This window comes from Triplophysa rosa, linkage group LG25, assembly GCF_024868665.1.
Source record: "Triplophysa rosa linkage group LG25, Trosa_1v2, whole genome shotgun sequence".
In the NCBI taxonomy this organism is placed as follows: Eukaryota; Metazoa; Chordata; class Actinopteri; order Cypriniformes; family Nemacheilidae; genus Triplophysa; species Triplophysa rosa.
The window spans coordinates 10,194,744-10,213,768 of record NC_079914.1 but is presented as its reverse complement, the minus strand read 5'-3'; the positions used below and the strand labels follow the sequence as shown (position 1 = coordinate 10,213,768).

General features: G+C 39.5%; 3 protein-coding genes across 6 annotated transcripts; all 3 read left to right on the top strand.

The window, feature by feature from the left end:
- Positions 1 to 237: 237 nt before the first annotated feature.
- On the top strand, positions 238 to 4,588 carry rab11ba (RAB11B, member RAS oncogene family, a). 2 transcript variants are annotated; one of them, XM_057325043.1, is made up of 6 exons: positions 271 to 372; positions 1,617 to 1,662; positions 2,443 to 2,638; positions 2,919 to 3,112; positions 3,203 to 3,283; positions 3,442 to 4,588. In XM_057325043.1, coding segments are annotated over exons 2-6 (618 nt in total). In that variant the 5' UTR covers positions 271 to 372; positions 1,617 to 1,661; the 3' UTR covers positions 3,588 to 4,588. The 2 variants fall into 2 exon arrangements, with proteins under 2 accessions (XP_057181025.1, XP_057181026.1); XM_057325042.1 differs by lacking the exon at positions 1,617 to 1,662 and having other exon boundaries at positions 238 to 372.
- Positions 4,589 to 5,379: 791 nt separating this feature from the next.
- Positions 5,380 to 11,873, top strand: marchf2 (membrane-associated ring finger (C3HC4) 2). Of its 2 annotated transcripts, none has more exons than XM_057325040.1 (5): positions 5,380 to 5,535; positions 6,779 to 7,035; positions 7,260 to 7,464; positions 7,562 to 7,771; positions 8,522 to 11,873. In XM_057325040.1, the coding sequence occupies exons 2-5, from the start codon at positions 6,860 to 6,862 to the stop codon at positions 8,678 to 8,680; spliced, it is 750 nt and encodes a 249-aa protein (XP_057181023.1). In that variant the 5' UTR covers positions 5,380 to 5,535; positions 6,779 to 6,859; the 3' UTR covers positions 8,681 to 11,873. The 2 variants fall into 2 exon arrangements, with proteins under 2 accessions (XP_057181023.1, XP_057181022.1); XM_057325039.1 differs by having other exon boundaries at positions 6,776 to 7,035; positions 8,522 to 11,872.
- Positions 11,874 to 12,554: 681 nt separating this feature from the next.
- Positions 12,555 to 18,762, top strand: hnrnpm (heterogeneous nuclear ribonucleoprotein M). Of its 2 annotated transcripts, XM_057325215.1 has the most exons (16): positions 12,555 to 12,807; positions 13,296 to 13,474; positions 14,901 to 14,953; positions 15,503 to 15,510; positions 15,588 to 15,681; positions 15,791 to 16,045; positions 16,125 to 16,278; positions 16,393 to 16,442; positions 16,530 to 16,590; positions 16,741 to 16,839; positions 16,938 to 16,979; positions 17,189 to 17,260; positions 17,342 to 17,449; positions 17,542 to 18,110; positions 18,194 to 18,245; positions 18,372 to 18,762. In XM_057325215.1, the coding sequence occupies exons 1-16, from the start codon at positions 12,755 to 12,757 to the stop codon at positions 18,533 to 18,535; spliced, it is 2,013 nt and encodes a 670-aa protein (XP_057181198.1). In that variant the 5' UTR covers positions 12,555 to 12,754; the 3' UTR covers positions 18,536 to 18,762. The 2 variants fall into 2 exon arrangements, with proteins under 2 accessions (XP_057181198.1, XP_057181197.1); XM_057325214.1 differs by lacking the exons at positions 12,555 to 12,807; positions 13,296 to 13,474; positions 14,901 to 14,953; positions 16,938 to 16,979 and having other exon boundaries at positions 15,028 to 15,510.
- The last annotated feature ends 263 nt before the right edge of the window (positions 18,763 to 19,025 follow it).

Here is a 19,025-nt window from a genome sequence, read left to right as displayed (position 1 = left end):
GTTTACAAAAAATACCACCAGTAAAATCATTTAAATACTGCAAAGGGAATTACTGTCATGTGATATTCAAAGAATTTACCAATATTGCCACGAAGGGCAAATTATTCTTTATTCATGAAATGTCATCCTTTTCTCTGAGGTCTTGGATCAAAGTTGATGATTCGTCGATTTGCCGTTGCGTTGAAAGGAATCCGGGTTTTAATTGGTGGAGATCTACGTGCACGCGCATCCAAGTGTCGAGGCCGAGCGACTCGAGCGAGTTTCCTTCCTGTCGGTGGGAATCGAGAGATATCCTTCGCCCAACGGCAACATTTTTGTGCGGTAAACCAGCCATGGGGACCCGTGACGACGAATACGATTATTTATTTAAAGGTCAGTGATGTATGTAGTGTCGAACGAATATATAAATCCCAAACTCTTACCTTTATTTTCAACGAAACAACAAGTTTCTTGATGACTGTGGCTAGCTGGTTAAGTTGGAATGCTAGTGCACTGTTATGGGTGAACGAAAAATTCGAGTTTCGATTAATTAAGGGTTCAATCTTGACATTTATTATATTTGCATAGCGGGTTTATAGATTGACGTTTGAGGATACTTAATAAATCATGATGTAAATCGTTTAGCTAGTGGTGGCTGCAGCTAGTTAGCTTGGAGAGAAAGCTAACGTTAAAGTAAACTACGTAAGTTACTGTAGTTGGTTTTGTTATCAAAATAGCAAAAGGACTCGTAAGATATGTTCAGTTCAAATTTTAAGTATGTTTTATTAATAAACCAACAACGTCAGCAAACACATTTCTGATCGTTTAGAGATGTGTTGCTCAATGCTATTTGTGGTTTAGTTGTTAGGCCATATAAAACTTTTTTTGTCGTTTGTAATACAAGAGTCGTTTCTTTGTTTAAACGATCATTTGTTCATAAGCTTGCAACTGTAAGCATTTTTTGAGAGGTTAGGCCGTTTTTACAACAGGTTGTTTTGTTTAATCATGAAGCTGACAGATGAACTCAGTGAGGACATGTTTGATGACGTCTTTCTTTGGATGACCATGACGTCACGTCTTGCATTCCTATACTTAGCCTTCGATTAAAATGTGGCTTACTTCTTTGTAAAAACTAACTATTGGAGGCATGTTGGAGATTTTTTTCATTTTGGAAAACTAAACAATGGGTTTAAATCTGTCCATCCTCATAATAGGTTCCTGTTTTTACACCAGAATGTGTTTGCTACTTTTTGGGTGGGTGAGAAAACCACAAACTGCTTGTTTTTGAAGTTTTACTTGTGTGCCACATTGGTTGTTTTTGAGATTTCTTGTTAACTGATGTGTTAATTTCTCCAAAAATAAAAATCCAGTCATTTATTCTCTGCCTTCTGCTGAACACAAAATATATTTTGAGGAATGCCTCAGTTGTTTTGTGTCTATGCAATGGAAATCAATGTAGTTTGCTTACCAACGTTCTTCAAAATATCTTATTTTGTCTTCTGCAGAAGAAAATCATACAGACCTGACATGACATGAGGGTAAAGACAAAATAGTTAACATTTTTGGGTGAACTGTCCCTTTAACATGTTCCATTTTAGTTCCCCAGTTGATCTTAAACGTTTTGTCGATCACTTTAGGTTTCATCTAAAGAATATGAATGCTGACTGCGTTGGAATTGACACAGTATGAGCTAATTTATATTTTCTTTGGACTTCTGGTTCTTTATTTGACCTATTATGTCATTCAGTTGTTATGGTGTCTTGCAGCAGATGGAGAAGGGGAACATGACTGTGTGCGTGTGTGTGTGTGTGTGTGTGTGTGTGTGCGTGTGCGTGTGCGTGTGCGTGCGCGTGTGGACGGACATGTTTTTATATCCCGGTGGGGACCTAAACCTGAATGCACACCAACACATGGGGACTCATGTCCCTGTGGGGACCAAAATTGAGGTCCCCATGGGCAAAAAAGCTTATAAATTGTACAGAACAATATTTTTTAAAAATCTAAAAATGCAAAACGTTTTCTATGATCTTTAGGTTTAGGGGTAGGGATAAAATATACAGTTTGTACAGTATAAAAAAACATTACGCCTATGGACTGTCCCCACGGAGATGGTAAATCAGACGTGTGTGTGTGTGTGTGTGTGTGTGTGTGTGTGTGTACAGCTTTAAATTGCTCTTCTCTCATCTCTTTGACATCTTCATGAAGAAGCAACCAGACGGCTGCCTAACTCATCTTTTGTTTCTAGCTTTCGAATTATGACAATGTCTATGCTTGGGGTGCAAACGTTGCCTATCAGCTTTAAAGTAAACCAACTAAAAATCTAACATTCTTTGCCTTATTTTTAATCCATATGGTGATAGCTACATTTTTCCTATGAAAATGGTTTTATAGCATGAAAGTGGCTTACTGATTCTCCAAAATGATAATAACAGCCTAACGTTTCTGTGTTTATCTCGGTTATAGTGGTGCTCATTGGCGACTCCGGAGTGGGAAAGAGTAATCTGTTGTCCCGCTTCACTCGGAATGAGTTCAATCTGGAGAGCAAGAGCACCATCGGTGTGGAATTTGCGACCCGCAGCATCCAGGTAGACGGCAAGACCATAAAAGCTCAGATCTGGGATACAGCAGGACAGGAACGTTACAGAGCCATCACATCAGCGTGAGTACATGAACCGCTGACAACACCATTAAGGGTTTGAAAATGCTTTGTGATTTGACAACCTCGATTTGTAGATTACTACTAACTAATCCTTCATAATTTATTCCTAATTACAAATATTTAGCGTAATAATTTATAATAATCATATAATAAATTGCTTTAATTTTACCCAGTATATTGTAAATTCATTTCTGAATTATAATTCAATATTAACAGCTATCCATAAATGTTTGAAATCAGATTTCAAAGTATGAATTTCATGTGAAATGTCTGTATACAGGTACTACCGGGGGGCAGTTGGAGCTCTTCTGGTTTATGACATTGCAAAACATTTGACATATGAGAACGTCGAACGCTGGCTGAAGGAGCTGCGGGATCATGCGGATAACAACATCGTCATCATGCTGGTGGGCAACAAGAGCGATCTGAGGCACCTCAGGGCCGTTCCAACTGATGAGGCCAGAGCTTTCGCAGGTCAGCATCTCCATTTGCATGTTTGTGGTGTTGGATTGGACAAAAAAAGATGATTTAAGGTCTAAAAATGTCTTATCTTTTGTCTTTCAGAGAAGAACAGTCTCTCATTTATTGAAACATCAGCTTTGGATTCCACGAATGTTGAGGAGGCTTTCAAAAATATACTCACAGGTGCGTGTGGTTTGTTTTCGGTTAGTCGATGATGATAAACATTTTTGTCACTGTACGGCTCAATATGACTATTTTTGGTTTTTGCTCAATTGTTCCTTTCAGTGCATTGATTGTTTGTCAAACGTCTTCAACCTCTCAACCTAAAATTTATTTTACAGAAATCTATCGGATTGTATCACAAAAGCAAATAGCCGACAGGTCGGTGCATGACGAATCCCCCGGCAACAACGTAGTGGACATCAGCGTGCCGCCCACTACCGACGGGTTAAAGGGCAACAGATTTCAGTGCTGTCAGAATCTGTGACCCCACTTCTCCCAACACCCATCCTCACCTTGGGCTATCTCTTCTGTTCCCCATATTTATCTCGGCTTTGCTGCTGTGTGTTGTGCTATGGCTACAGCTCTTTCCCGAATCTTTTTTTTGTCATTGTGATTTCCACGCTAATACTAGACGTCCCTTAGAAGTGTGAATTTCTAGTAACATTCCTTTTTCTTTTTACAGATGGTGGGGGGGGGTTACTTGTTAGTTTGTTTGTCTGTCTTTTTATTTCTTCACTATTATCCACCTTCTGATTTCACATTTGCTCTGCAAAAGTCTTTTCCTCGGAAGTGATTATTTGAGCGCTGATCGTGTGATCCGCTCCCACGAAAAAGGGATGGTGAGGGATCAGTGTGTCCTAGGCTTCCGGCCACTCTGATGGTTGATCTCTGGGGTCCGCACTAAACGCCAGCCCTCTGTTAAGCCAGATCCCGGAGGGGGGGCCCGTGACTTGGGCTTGAGGAGGCAAGTTTCACAGAAAAGCCTGCGGGCGAATTTATCTCGTCTGGATCATACAGATACCAAAGGAGGGCTGCTATCTTTATTTCAGATAGTTAAACATTTCACGCTTCACACCCTCGGCCCTCTTCTGCAATATTTCAAGGCTGAAGGCGTGTGTGCGCAATTTGATTAGTGCATTCAGATTGCCACATATAGCAGTTATGAGAATGCATCTAATAAACATTTCATGAAAAATAGACAAATTATTCAAATAAGGTATTATAGCTCTTCAGTGGGGGCATGCAATGGCTCGCAGTGTTTTAGATGGTTAAATGTCTCAATGGTCTGTAATCACTTTATCATTGGGTTAGTTCAAAGTGATAAATTGTATGGATAGTTTGGAAATGCCTTATGTTTTCCCATACTGTGATTAAGATGCCTTTTTTCAAGTGTGGTCATGTGACATTTCACACCCATGAACAGCTGTTTTGTCTTTTATCAGGTTACATGAAAATGGAAAATAAACCAAATTGCTGTCACAATTGGAACAACTGTTCTTTTTTGTTGTCTTGATATTACACAATATGGTATGTCACAAGTATGTCTAAATCTGTACCATGAGTAAGTGTCATGGCCTCTGTTTGGTTTCCATGAAACAAGTTTTGGGGAGATTATGCTTTGATGGAGTCAAGCTATATCAACAATATTTGTGATGTTCTATAGTTTAAAACAGGAAAAGATTTGGACTTGAATCTATAAAAATAGTGTTTTCAGAAATGTGGTTATGCTGGAAGTCTATGGAGCAACGTTTGTACTCTTGCCCCATAGACTTGCATTGAAAGTGCATAACGGACATTGTTTTTTTTTACTAACCAAGTGGTGTCAAAATTATTTTTTGTAACCAACAGCATCCCACAGATTCTGTGGTTATATCATATGAGGTATTTAATGTGAAATATTGAGTTTCTGTAGTTCAGCCAATACAACGTGGTGCTGACCATAACATACATGTATATTTTAAACTTACTGTAGTATTTTAAAAAACTATTCATAAAATATATATTATTTATCTAAACCAAAAATATTCATTTTAATTGAACGTTAGTCACCAAATAAAAATACAAGTAAAAAAATTTCAAGTAAGCGAATAATTCCCTAAATAATCGACTTTTTTACAAGACAATACACAAAACCAACCTACACGAACGAACAAACCTTAAAAATAATAACAATAGACACTTTCCGGCTAACGGTCATTCACGAAGCCGTTTACGCAAATTCCGAAGCAGCGTCGCGAGCGGCAACACGCCCTCTACGCTCTCAGCGTACGCAGCGCTAATCGGAGACGTCGGTAGGAGGCCGAGTCGAGTCGTCTGTTGCAGGAATCAAACCCTAACAACGGTCGCGTTTTTACTCTATCGTTTACAGACAGACGCCGCATTTAGACGTTATCCCCCCTCGACGGCAACATCTCAGCATGGCGGGTCAGAAGGTAAGAATAAACGTTTTAATCTATAATCCCAGGCTTTGATGCCATATTTTGCTACATGGCTAATGTAACGTCAACTAGCAGCCAAATGTATCTATATTCATTCACATTTAGCTCTGAATGTGTCTTCGTACACAGTGAATCGTTATTAATTCGCTTTACGTTAATAGTTATAAATACGCGACGTATTAACGCTTTATCAGTGAAAATGGGTTTAAATGTACGTTTTACGTTGTGCCAAAGGCCCACCCTAGATAGGAGTCCGACAGTTTGATAGATCAGATCTGATACATTCCGATCAGCTGGTTAAATGTGGTGGTTACTTTAACACTTTATTTAATGTCTAGATGGATTTAATGTTAAATGGCAGCGCTGGAGATTATGTGATAGCCTTCACAATCCATTCTAGATCAATATGCTGATGTGAATGTTGTATTTTGGTTGCTCTTGGATGATGTTTTGATCATTGGGTCATTTCATAGTTTACAAGTTTCAACAGATGTGTGACATAAGGGCTTAAAAAACAGAGTCAATGACAGAAGGCATTTGACTATCAAAAAACCTTACTTGAAGGGAAAGCTACCTAGAAATGAACATTCTTCATCATTTATCCCCGTAATGTCATTCCAAAGCTGTATGGCTTTCTTTCTTCTGCAGAACACAAAAGAATATATTTTGAAGAATGCTGGTAACCAAACATCATTGGACCCCATTGACTTCCATTGTATTGACATTTCTCCATATATCTTCTTGTGCGTTTCTCGGAAGAAAGCGTTATAGATGAGTCTGGAATGACATGAGGGTGAAAATGACAGAATCCCTATCTCCTATTTCTCATGTGTATGTATATTATGTTAAAAGAATGTTTCATCCAAAATGATGTGAGGCCTGGTGTGATGTGTCTTAACTCTGGGCTAGATGAGAATATTTTCAATTAACTTACATTTTAATGTATCGCTCACACAAATAAAGCATGCGGCTTTAGAAGATTTATAATGCATATAATAAAGTCATATGGACTTTTTCCATTGTCCGTCCCCGTTCACTCTCATTGTATACAACAGAGCAGCTAGGATATCTTTTAGGACATCTCAGTCATACGTGTATAGAATGACGAGGCAAGAAAATAAACAGAATTTTCATTTTTGGATTAACTTTCCTTTAATACGAAACATTATGTAGCAAGTTATTGAACGTTTATGCTATTCTCCACTGATTCATTGATTCATTGTGTTTTTCTCAGCAGTACTAGGGTCTATCTGACATAAGGTGTGGGAGCGAGGCTGCTCCCTAAAATCCCCCCCCCGCCCTCCTGGACGACCCCAAAATGACCACAGGGGAGTGTTGCCACCTCCCAGGCTCCCTGTGTGACTGCACTGGCAACACTGCCCTGTCCAAAACTGTGGAGGAAGATGATAGCCGTCGGGCTCAGTATGTCACCCAGGTCACGGCCAAGGATGGACGTTTACTGTCTACTGTTATCAAAGCCCTCGGCACGCAGAGGTAAGCAGATCCCGTTGTTGTCAGTTTCGTTTCTGAGACGGATTTAAACCAATAATAAAAACATAGCAGTAGCTGGTTGGCTCTGCTATTGGTGCTTTTGTATTAACGCTCATAGCTTTTATTGTGCGATTTAATGATCACATGATCTCTGAGATCATTATCAGACATGGCTGTGGTCTAAGGTAAGGTATTGTGGTCTAAGGTATTCCTTCTCTCTTTGTAAGTGATCGACCGATTTGTCGGATCTGCCATGAGGGTCAGGACATGTGCAACAGCGAGGGGCTTCTGTCCCCGTGCGACTGCACCGGAACGTTGGGCACGGTACACAAAAGCTGCTTGGAGAAGTGGCTGTCCTCTTCTAACACCAGCTACTGTGAACTGTGCCACACCGAGTTTACCATCGAGCGACGGCCGCGGCCGCTTACAGAGGTAACAGAGATCAATGCTTTTTTGGGAAAAATACGTTACGAATCTGCATTTTCTATTTTAATGGATTGTACGTTACCTACGGTGCTTTATTCTTCAGTGGCTAAGGGATCCGGGCCCTCGGAACGAGAAGCGGACCCTCTTTTGTGACATGGTGTGCTTCCTTTTTATAACGCCCCTGGCAGCCATCTCGGGCTGGCTTTGTCTGCGGGGTGCACAGGACCACCTACACTTCAATAGTCGCCTGGAGGCAGTCGGCCTCATCGCCCTGACCATCGCACTCTTCACCATATACGTCCTCTGGACTTTGGTACTGTACATTCCATGACAACAATTTGAATAAAAGATCGACACATTAGAGGCATATTTTGCCTTAAATGCCTAGAAATCTTATTTCTATTATGCAAAGAAGTCTAATTTCCACAGTATTAAAGTACTTGTTTTTTAACAATAATGTAATGTTTTATTATATCATATTTTATATATAATATATATCAAATATGTATATATAATATTTTTATAATAATATTCATAAAAATATTATTGAATTTATGGAGTTTTATTTATAATTTTTGTTGTAGTACCTTTAAGGGCTGTCCAACAGAATAAAAGTTTGTGTAAACTTTACATAATATGTGTCTGTGTCTGTGTACTGTGCATATTAATTTTGTATTTATAAAGAAAAACATTTATATATCATTTAAATGATTGGTAAATTTCCTTAATGATTTATATTTCCTAAATATACATGTATGTGTATTTGTTTATACAAAAAAGATACAAAATTATTATGCACAGTACACAGACATATATTATGTAAATAAACTTGTTTTATTTATTTTTGCGATTAATTGTTTGACAGCCCTAGTACCATTCATTTAGCTGATTTTAATATATTCAGGCCAAGATAATAGATCATATTATTACTATTCTATTACACTTCTATATTATCAAGATATTATTCACTTAGTTTTTATTTAAGCTGTGAAATATAAGTTTTGTTCAAAACTTCACCTTCAACATTTGGCCTTTAAACCAAAATGTCGTCTCTGTCTTGCAGGTCTCATTCCGCTACCACTGTCAGTTGTACTCCGAGTGGAGACGAACCAATCAGAAAGTCCGCTTGCTCATTCCCGACACCAAGGGTGCGCACTCTACCCAGCATTCCTTGCTCTCCACCAAGCTGCTGAAAAAGACGGCAGACGAGACCATAGTATGAGAGACGTGATGCAGGGGAACGGGCCAGAGCGTGGCGGTATATTAGCGTGCTACAGGTTCTCTATGCGATGTTGTCAGCTAGAGCCGCGGCACCTTTGGATGCATTATTTTCTATTTAATCCTTTTTATCTAAATATGTGAGCACTTCATTTTTTTCAACAGTCTCTTTTCATGTTGTTGTTGTTTTTTTTGAGTGTTTTGTTTAAAGAAACCTTTATTTATTTGGGGCTTGAACAGACCCCGTACCATTCTGTATGCATCGTATTTTAAACAATCAGAAATCTAACTTCGGTGTATAGACAATTCCTTTGAGCACAGCAGTGAGGGATTTTGACTCAAGTACACACAGCTGCTGAAGCTTTAAACCAAACCTTTCTTTAATTTTCGACGTACAGTTTTTCTACTCATCTACCTTCAAGTACTTTCCACCTAATACCCCCCCCCCGACACGGTATCGGTAAGAATACCGTAAGTACCTGGCAACCTTGCCGATACAGCACCTGTATGATTTTGATGTATGACTATATACACACTATGTAAAACGAGAACGCTATAAGCTTTGACATGAGTAATACAGGGCCATGAAAGTGGATCATTTCTGCGACCATTCGGCGATCTTGCCGTTCAAGCTCGCCCGGAGCGAGAAATACAGGCAGTAGACGAACCGAACGCGCAATATAACGCTGACCTTTAGACGCATGACAATTTCTACTGTATGTAAAAAGTCTCATCAAACTGGCGACTGTTTAGCGTGAAGATTTTGCAAGTGGATCCGAAGTTGCTTTTTCGATACGAATGATCTCCAAACAACGTCAAACAGCATGCAAGGCTCCTAAAAGTCGTAGCCCTTTCCGACAACGTAGCCTAGATGTGAGCGGATCAAATGTAGATACATGCTTTCGGGATCAAAAATACATTGACCTCTACGATTTATTATCTTCTCAGATCACGTTTAAACTACTTTTTTTCAAGAAGAATGTCTGTTTGTGTTTACAGTATATGTTTTACAGTATGCTGGTTATTCAGTTTTGGCAGTATCATATGGTGGAGACTGAAGATGGCGTATTTGGGATTTTGTAGCAATTTACCTTGTGGAAGACGCAGAAGGTCAAACCACAGAAGAAAAAGTAACCGTGTGAAGCTAAACGTTATCGCCTGTATGGTAATGAACCTCCGCATCTATAAATGACACTACGGTATCAAGTATCTGGCAAGCTGTGCATCTGCGCAAGAATAACATGGGAAACATTGACAACTATTAGAGCTTTTCATTTCTTTTGATGAAGTCTGAAAGTATGATTATTTGGTATATGCAGTCGTGTAATAGTTGCACATCCGCCACTGTTCGCCAAAACCGCAGAAATGTTGCCTGTATAGTTACAGGAACAGTTCACCTACAGATGTTTAGATTTGGTTATTTATTCCCTCCAATGTTGCTTAAAACCCAAACGTTGTTTTTATTGAGGAACACTGAGGAAGAATCATTACGGTGCTGATTTCTATACAACGACTGTTGTGACAAAAAAAGATGGCTTTGGAAGACATTAAATATTTTTGGATAAGTGACATGAGTTCAAAGGTTCTCCTTTTGTGTTCCCCAAAAATAAAAACAGTTTGGACAGACATACGGGTGAGTAAACAACTGAATTGAAACTGTTTCTATTCGTGATATAGCTACCTATGATATGAAGGTCCAGATAAACTCTTTAATTGTAAATTTTAGTATCAAATGTAAATGTGTAGATACACTGACTAAACGTCTCTGTTCTTAAAAGTGTTGTGTGTTCTAGATCCAGGGTTCTGTGTGTGGAGCAAACAGGCCCATGAATGTCTGAATTATTCGCAGATTGCTTTTGTCACGATTGGCCTGATGCTCGTAGTCCGCTAACAAATGAGTTTCAAACAAAAAGGTGCTTCTGTAGGTGGAATTCAAATGTGCAAACGTTTTCAAATTCATCCACGACCCGACCTGATTTAATCAAAAAACTTGAATGCAAATTGTGGAGAAAAAAATGATGTTTTTCCTCTCTAAATGGGTTCTCTTTGAAGACGACATTCTTTTTGTATGGGAGAAAGTTGTGCAATAGATATACAAAATAACAATGGCATTATTTGTTGTGATTTCAATATTTGGTTTTGGGGTTCTCATTGCTCAGTGTTTTAAAAAAAGTTTCTCTTTTTGTGCTGATCTCAAACCTAGTGGTCTTGGATTAACAACAAGGGCAACTTTGCAGGCTCACCGCTACCTTTAGGAAATCTCTCTCTCTCTCTCTCTCTCTCTCTCATTGTTGCGCTTCCACCTGCTTTTTTCACCTTTTTGTGTCATTTCCTGGTTATTTTACAATGTCGAGCGTGCAATTTCGAAAATATTACAATGCAATTCTTACCTATAACCTTAACAATACATGTATGATATTAACATAGATGTAGATGTTGTTGCATATGAAGGATTTCAGAATTATAGGAGGAGAGGGACAATGTTGAACTCATTTTTTAACTCAATATTGTTTTTTTATTATTGGTCAATTTGCAGTGGATGTGGATGAGCTGGCTATAATATGCAACCCTGCTAGAGCAGCTCAGCTGTTTAAATGATGTTGTTCATAGAAGTAAACCTGTCCAAACGAAACCTGTTCAAATGCATGCTTTATTTTTTATTTAAATAAATGACGCTTTCAGAAATGTAGGATGGAAATGTTTCCATTTTAGATTTTTGAGAGGATTCAAGTTTTTTTGCTGTTTTTGTTGAAGAGAGATGTTTATATTTGAAAGCAGTCTCTTTGTCTGGATAAACTTAATGTATACATAGTTTGTTGTTCAGTTTCAATATTTCTAATTTTACCAGTGTGTTTTAATGTATTCATACTGTATGTATCATTTAGCTATTTTTATTTAGTTTATTCATCAGGCACAGGGGCTTTATCACTCAAAACAGTTGAGATACTACAATGTTTATGTTGTGCAGTGGCTAAACGAATGGTGTTTGTAATGTCCTCACCAAAATATGTTGGTGCTTGAAACCGGCCAAGAAAAGTGTGCAAAGCAAATTAAAAACGATGCTCTGGATTTGTGAAATTGTACGTTTTTATTTCCAAAAGTTCAAAGTCATTTAGTAAACAGCATGACCTTTTAAAGCTGAAGCTTAGGATACTAAAATAGAAAATATTGATATAACAATCTTACAGGCTAAAATCAGAATGAAAGAATTGCCTCCCTTTCTCTTTACGAATTAAATTATCGTTAGTACTTGATGTTATTTTTTCAAATGTTATTTTTTTTATTTTGCTTAAAGAAACAGAACAACATACATCTTACAGCTGGGGTAGCAAGGCAAAAACGGAAAAAAACAAAATGTATACCAAGAGAAAAATTTCAATTTAAAATATTCAATAATTTTACAAATTGAGCATTTAGATGCACAGTTTTAAACGCTTTTCTATTAGTGGTGCATTGAATGGTGAAAACACAATTCTTAAATTGTAAAAACAACAGAGAAAATGTATTTTGAGTATCTTGTGAAATTTGACAAATAGAATTAACAGATGACGAGTTTATTTTCAAAAACAGATAACTGTTTAAAAAAAAACCTCACTAAAATCATGTTTTTTTATTCGTGCATTCCAATTAATATCAAGCAAAATGCAGTTGGGTTTTGTTTTGTTAGCTGTAACTCACAAAATACAGCTAACTAACACAATAAAACACGAGAAAAACAACTTTATTTTTGAACAGCTGTTTTTGTAAATGAACTCTTCAAATAAAATAAAATAAACTCTTCATTGGTTTTACGTCCATTTTCACGTCGCTCAGCGATTTAAGCGTGATTGCGTCACGTCATTTCCCATCACGCCCCTCTTCTCTTCAAATATCAATTTCGCTAGAGCTGCGTCGTCGCCATTTCACCCGGCAACAGGCGAGCACGTAACGTTACATCAAACGCTAACAAGGAAGAAAATCACAACCGACCCTCAGTCCTCGATATTTTTCGACGTTAACTTCGTTTTCATCTTCATATAGACCAAGTCGAACGACTGGGTCGGAGAAGTTTTATCTGAAGAAGGGAGAAAAAGACACAATGTCCGAAGGCAAAATGTCGACTGAGGCTAAACCAGAGAAACCAGGCCAAGGGTAATGTTACACATTAATACCGTTAACGTTACGTTTTCTATGTTTTTCTTGGTAACGTTATATATGCAACGTTACCAAATACGTTTTGAAGAATATTTTTTTATCTTTCATGATTATCTTGCAGAAAATCAGTGCTCGTCTGTGGAAATGTGGTTCGGTGCATGTAACGTTAGGTCATGAAAATGTAAGAAAATCGCGTTGAATTTAAAATCCGATGGATTTTAAACTAAACAGCAGTTTATGCACATAGTTTTAATATTTTACGCAATATAACCCATACAGGGCATATTATATCATTCTTACGACTTAACATACTGCGTTACCTGCGGTTCCTTTGTTAGCCGATTAGCTTTAGCATGTTAGCATACTAAAGCAATGCAGCCTTGCCGTACTTTAATGTTTCACTACTCCAGATGGATATGTTGTTGTAGAATAACATATAACTCGTGTTTTATTTGTATTATATTTCATCTGTTTTTATTTTAAAGGAATGCAGTGAATGGCAAATCCAACCACGAGTCCAGGAAGGAGAGGCCCCCGAAACGCGGCGGTGGCGGGGGGCGATTTGAGCCTTACGGGAACCCGAACAAAAGATACCGCGTGTTTGTCAGCAACATACCTTATGATGTTAAATGGCAAACGCTGAAGGATCTCATGAAGGAAAAAGGTAAGGTTTTGCGTCAGTCTTTGCTTAGGATCGATTCTTAGGGCCCCTTTGTTTAGTTACGGATCTTGAAGGTGGTCACGAGCTGGTTTTAGAAGTGATGTATGTAGGCAAGAGGATAAATATCCCATCATGGGGAAGTTGTCTTGAGGAAAAAGGCTGTTTGACATAAAAAATTGTTTTCTTTGCCACTGTTAAGGCGAAAGTAATAACATGTGGTTTCACATTTGTACTGTGCCCATTTGGGCACAAAAATGCTCCTTCGTGACTGGAGTCAATGTGCCAATTGCACATCAAAGCTCTTTATCTTTAGTACAGAGTACTATCCACTTATTTTGAATTTGGTGCCATGTATTGGCATTGGCTTTTGGAGACAGTTTTAACACTAACCCTTGTTAGTTAGTGTTTTAGAAGTATCAAGTGGTCACATCTTGAGCCTGTATGTAGTTATGTATATTCCTATTTACAAGATCCTCTTTATGATGTAAACTTTGTAGTATCTTCTTACCTGAAGGATGCCACCATGCCCAATGATTTGTAAGCATGGGGATTTTCATCAGTCGTTTCATGTGGAAATTGTGCTTGTAGAATTAAATTGCATTTTCTTTTTTAGGTTTGCAAGAGCGAATGTTGTTGCTCCCGATCTTCATGATTGTACCATTAAATGGAAGTGTTATTGATTTGTGGGGGTACAGGTCTACAGAGTAAAGCAGCTTCTTAAGATGGTCCTTGTTTTATCTTCTTGACAACAGTTTTTGCTGGAGAATGGAAGGATGGTTCTTTAGGTAGTTCACCAAAATTTATTGGTGGATAACGGACCTGAATGGTTTCAGTCTCTGATGCGAATCTAGTTCCAAGTATTCCTTGACTAACAGGATTTTTCTTAGGATCTGGTTTATCTAGTCCACTTAAAATTGAGTATCAATGCCAAGTGATTCGTTGGGTAGCCAAGCTGACTTCGAGTGGATGATATTACGGTTGCTGTAATGTCAAACTTGTACCTTTTTTCCCCTTTGGGATTAGCCATTTTTATTCCATACCATCAAGTAGCAGTTTGGATTAGTGTGGCGACTGTGTTTGGGTAGTCTTGCCAACAACAAAAATGCATTTTGTCCACTTCATTCCGATGTCCACAGGAGGCCTAGTTGAGATGCTTTTAATTCCGATTGCTCATGAGGTCGTACATCTTTTGGTTAGTATTGGATGTTCGAGGTTTCCAGCAGGGACCACTTAAGAAGTTTCACTTGAACATGTTGGAAGCTTGCTTCTTGTAGACCTGTACCAGAATTTGTGCTGCTGAGGTGCTGGGGAAGGCTCCGGACTGACAGACCGAGCTCAGTGTCACCGTTCCGTTTGTTTCTGCTCTAAACCCCAATTGTTTTCTCGGCTTCTCTCCCTTGGTGTGTGTCGTCTGGGATCTGATTTGTAGTGGGTGAGGTAACGTACGTGGAACACTTAATGGACGCGGAAGGCAAGTCAAGGGTAAGTGCAAGAGACGCAACTCCATTTGTCCGCTTGAGTTTTTCAAATTTACTCTGCTTTTAATGTGGGATGTTCAGGACTGGGATTGAGAGTTCAAAATGTGTCGTCTTGGGTGGAAACAAAAATGGACGCCGACTGTGGTTCTGAGTGGAACCACTGGGGTTGTTTTGCAGCTACATAGTTACGCTGTTTTCCGTGTGTCTGTAATGCTCTTCCAGAGTCTAGTGAGTGGTGTTCAATAACTAAACATGCTATGGAACATCAGAACTTGGTGTAATTGGAACTGAAGGCCGGTTTGTGAATTCTGGTCGTCAATTAATCGAGATCAGAATTAATCGTGATGAACCATTTTGAGTTTGAGCCCACAATCTTTGATGTAATCTGATGTAGTTGTATTGAAGTATATGGACACCACATAGATGTATTGAATAGTATCTTCATAATCATGATTTCCTCATTTGTTACTAAATGTCTTGTGGATTTTGTCTAATATTCAATTTTGTTCCCATTTTGTATTTTTGTCCTGGCTGGCGTGCTGAATGACCAAAGGGTTGCGCGTAAGTATTGTCAACAGTTTCTCATAGATTCCGGTTTCTTTAGCATAACTTTTGCTAATGTTCTTCTAATGCTACAGGGTGGTTGAGTTCAGAACTGAAGAGCTCATGAAAAAGGCTGTGGAGAAAGTCAACAAACATGTCATGAATGGCCGTCCTTTGAAAGTTAAGGAGGTTAGTAAAAACAAATTATATGCATTTGTTTATGTAAAAAGATCCCATTTTATTACTGCTATAGTAGTATTCAGTGACTTGGAATAAACAAACTTGTCCATTTTTAAAGGATCCAGATGGAGTGATTGCCCAGCGTGAAGCTCATCGGGCCCAGGGAGGTGGTGGCGGTGGTGGACCACCAGGTATGGGTGGAGGAATGGGAGGTGGCATGGGTGGAGGAATGGGCATGGGTATGGGCCCAGGGCCTGGAGGTCCACCAATGGTCAACATACCTCCCAGTCTCATGAACAACCCGAACATCCCCAACGAGATCATCCACGGGCTTCAGGCTGGAAAAATCGGATGCACCATTTTTGTAGCCAATGTGAGTATTTACATGAACTGCATTGAGGTGGAGATTGTAACAAGACCCATAACGATTCAATTGGCACTTGTCTTTCCAGCTGGACTACAAGGTCGGATGGAAGAAGTTGAAGGAGGTGTTCGGAATGGCTGGAGTAGTGGTACGTGCTGACATCCTTGAGGATAAGGATGGGAAGAGCAGAGGCATGGGAACGGTCTCGTTTGAAATGCCCATTGAAGCTGTGCAAGCAGTCTGTATCCTTCACAAAAACTTTTAGAAAGGCCCAGAGAAGTTGATTTACATGAGGATTTTTAATGCATTCGTTTGTCTGCACTATGTAGAAAACATTCTTCCTTAACCTTTGTTAGCCATGTTCAATGGACAGCTCCTCTTCAACAGGGTCATGCATGTCAAACTGGTAAGTTATTTGCTTTAGTTGAGTAAATTTCCAGTATAGAAACAAATGATTGAGTCTACACATTTACTCCGTTCTTTGTTTTTCCAGGATGAGAAATCCCTACCAAAAGGTGACTTTGGACCTCCAGAGCGTCCACCTGCACTTCCTCGTAAGCGTTCAATTCACGTATTTGAGTCTCTTATACGCATACTTTGGATTAGACGATTGGCAAAAATCCATGTTGCATATAAATTTTACATCTACGAAAAGATGGTTGCATCCACATGGCAACAAACTAAGTGTTTTCCCACAAATGCAGGTGGTCTAAGTGGCATTGGCCTTGGTCTGGGACCTGGTGGTCAGCCCATCGACGCTACTCAACTCAACCGAGGTGGAATGGGCAACATGGGACCAGGAGGTAAAACATGCTGCTTGTTGAACTTGTTTGGATTGTTTCAGCTTGTTACTCTCACTGATCATCATTCCCCTCCCTGTTCATCAACTCATTTTTCATAGGAATGGATGGAATGGGATTTGGTGGCATGGGTAGAATGGGAGGTATGTTGCCTCTGGTCATGTCATCTATCATTTTTTTCCGTTTTTGAGCATTTGGACTTCCTAGAGACTACTAAATTAATCGCATGTTATAATTGAATTGTGCATGCTCAGCTCGGTAGTTTTCATACAGCATTAAAGTTTATCAGTTACTGTATTCATTGTGTATTGTAATAAAGCCTGGATTTACATTAAGTACATTTATTTTGAAGGAATGGATAACTTTGGCAGTGGAATGAACAATATGGATCGTTTTGGGCCTTCTGGAATGGGACGAATGAACGGTAAATGCATTTATTGAGCATTGGTGTTATACTTTTTTTGTCTTTAGTGTATGGTGTGTTAATCATTGAGTTTTTGTAAAGAAATGGATCGTGGCATGGGTGGTGGTTTCGATAGAGACTTTGGTGGCAGAGGAAACGACATGGCTATGTCCAGGAGCAACTTCGGCGACTCTTTTGATAGAGGAATGGGTTCGTGAATAGAAACTTGGTGACCTATAAACGATTCATTACAATATCAGTCGTTTTTATTTACAATACTATTCTTTTTTTTTTTGGACTAGCTGGAAATTCCATAGCAATGGATCGGATGAATCCCAGCATGGATCGGCTCAGCGGTGGAATGGACCGCTTGGGCAGCCTAGACCGGATGGGAATGGATCGCGTTTCCGATCTGGACAGGCTTGGTACCGGTTTTGACCGGATGGGCACGGGCATGGATCGGCTGGGCCCCAGCATGGACAGATTGGGATCAGGCCTCGACCGCATGGGGTCCAGCCTCGGCCCAACTGGGTTTGATCGCCTGGGCTCGTCCAGCTTAGACCGTATGAGCGGTGGGATGGACTTCGCATCACCTATGGGTATGGACAGGATGAATGCAGGCCTGGATCGAATGGGAACCAACTTAGACCGTATAGGCACTGGAGGCATGGACCGCTTTCCTTCTTCAGGCCTGGACCGCATGGGTTCCAGTCTGGATCGAATGGGCTCTGGGGGTGTCGGAAACCAGTTTGACAGACCTGCCGAAATGGATCGTGGGAACTTCGGTGCACCCTTCAGCGGTTCTGGACAAGGGGGACCAGGGGCTGGTGGGCCCAATGCTAGGAAAGGCTGTCAGATCTTTGTCAGAAATGTAAGCAGTTGATCTCTTTTTGTAGTTTTTTTTTTTTCTTAATCTTTGCCTTGTCATAACTGATTTTATGCTTTGTTTTTTAGCTGCCCTTTGATTTCTCCTGGAAGATGTTGAAAGATACCTTCAACTCATGTGGTAAGAATGTTAATGCTAACTGATAGCTGCATGGCTATTTGAACTAATATGATCAACCTCAAATTAATGTCTGGCTTTATTCTTGCCACTGACCTGCATTAATATCAATGGTGTCTGTTTTCTCAGGGATGGTGCAGTATGCTGATATCAAGATGGAGAACGGCAAATCCAAGGGCTGTGGTGTGGTACGTTTCGACAGCCCCGAGACCGCAGAAAGGGCCTGCCGTACCATGAACGGCTACCGACTCAACGGACGAGAGATCGACGTCAGGATCGACAGAAATGCATAATAATCTTTTGCCTTGCTGTGAGTCCCTTCATCCCACATCGTGCTTTCCAATTTAGTCGTCGGTTATGTATTTGTATGGGTGCCAAATGCGCACTTTTAGTTTTCGCTTTTGATTTTAGAGACCAAATTTATAATTTTCTTCCTAAACCCTTACTTTTTATTGTAATGCTTTTCAAGAAAATACCTTTGTTAAAGGTTTGTTAATAAATATCAACATCGAGAACCCAAGCTACAAGTGTGATTTTCTTTTTGCATGCAGTTTGCAGGGTTGTTTGCCATTCAATGTTCACCTTTGATTTAGCTTTCCAGTCATCAAAAAAAGTTGAGGATACGTTGAGCAAATGCCACAAAAACCAGGAGTTCATTTATTTTAAGGGTCTGAACAAATGCGGTTTGTAGAGATATGGAAATGCTGATGTAAATAGACTAACATTTTGTCATTCTATGCTATTGAGGGGCACAGCTTTGTGACGCACACAACTGTGTGAGCG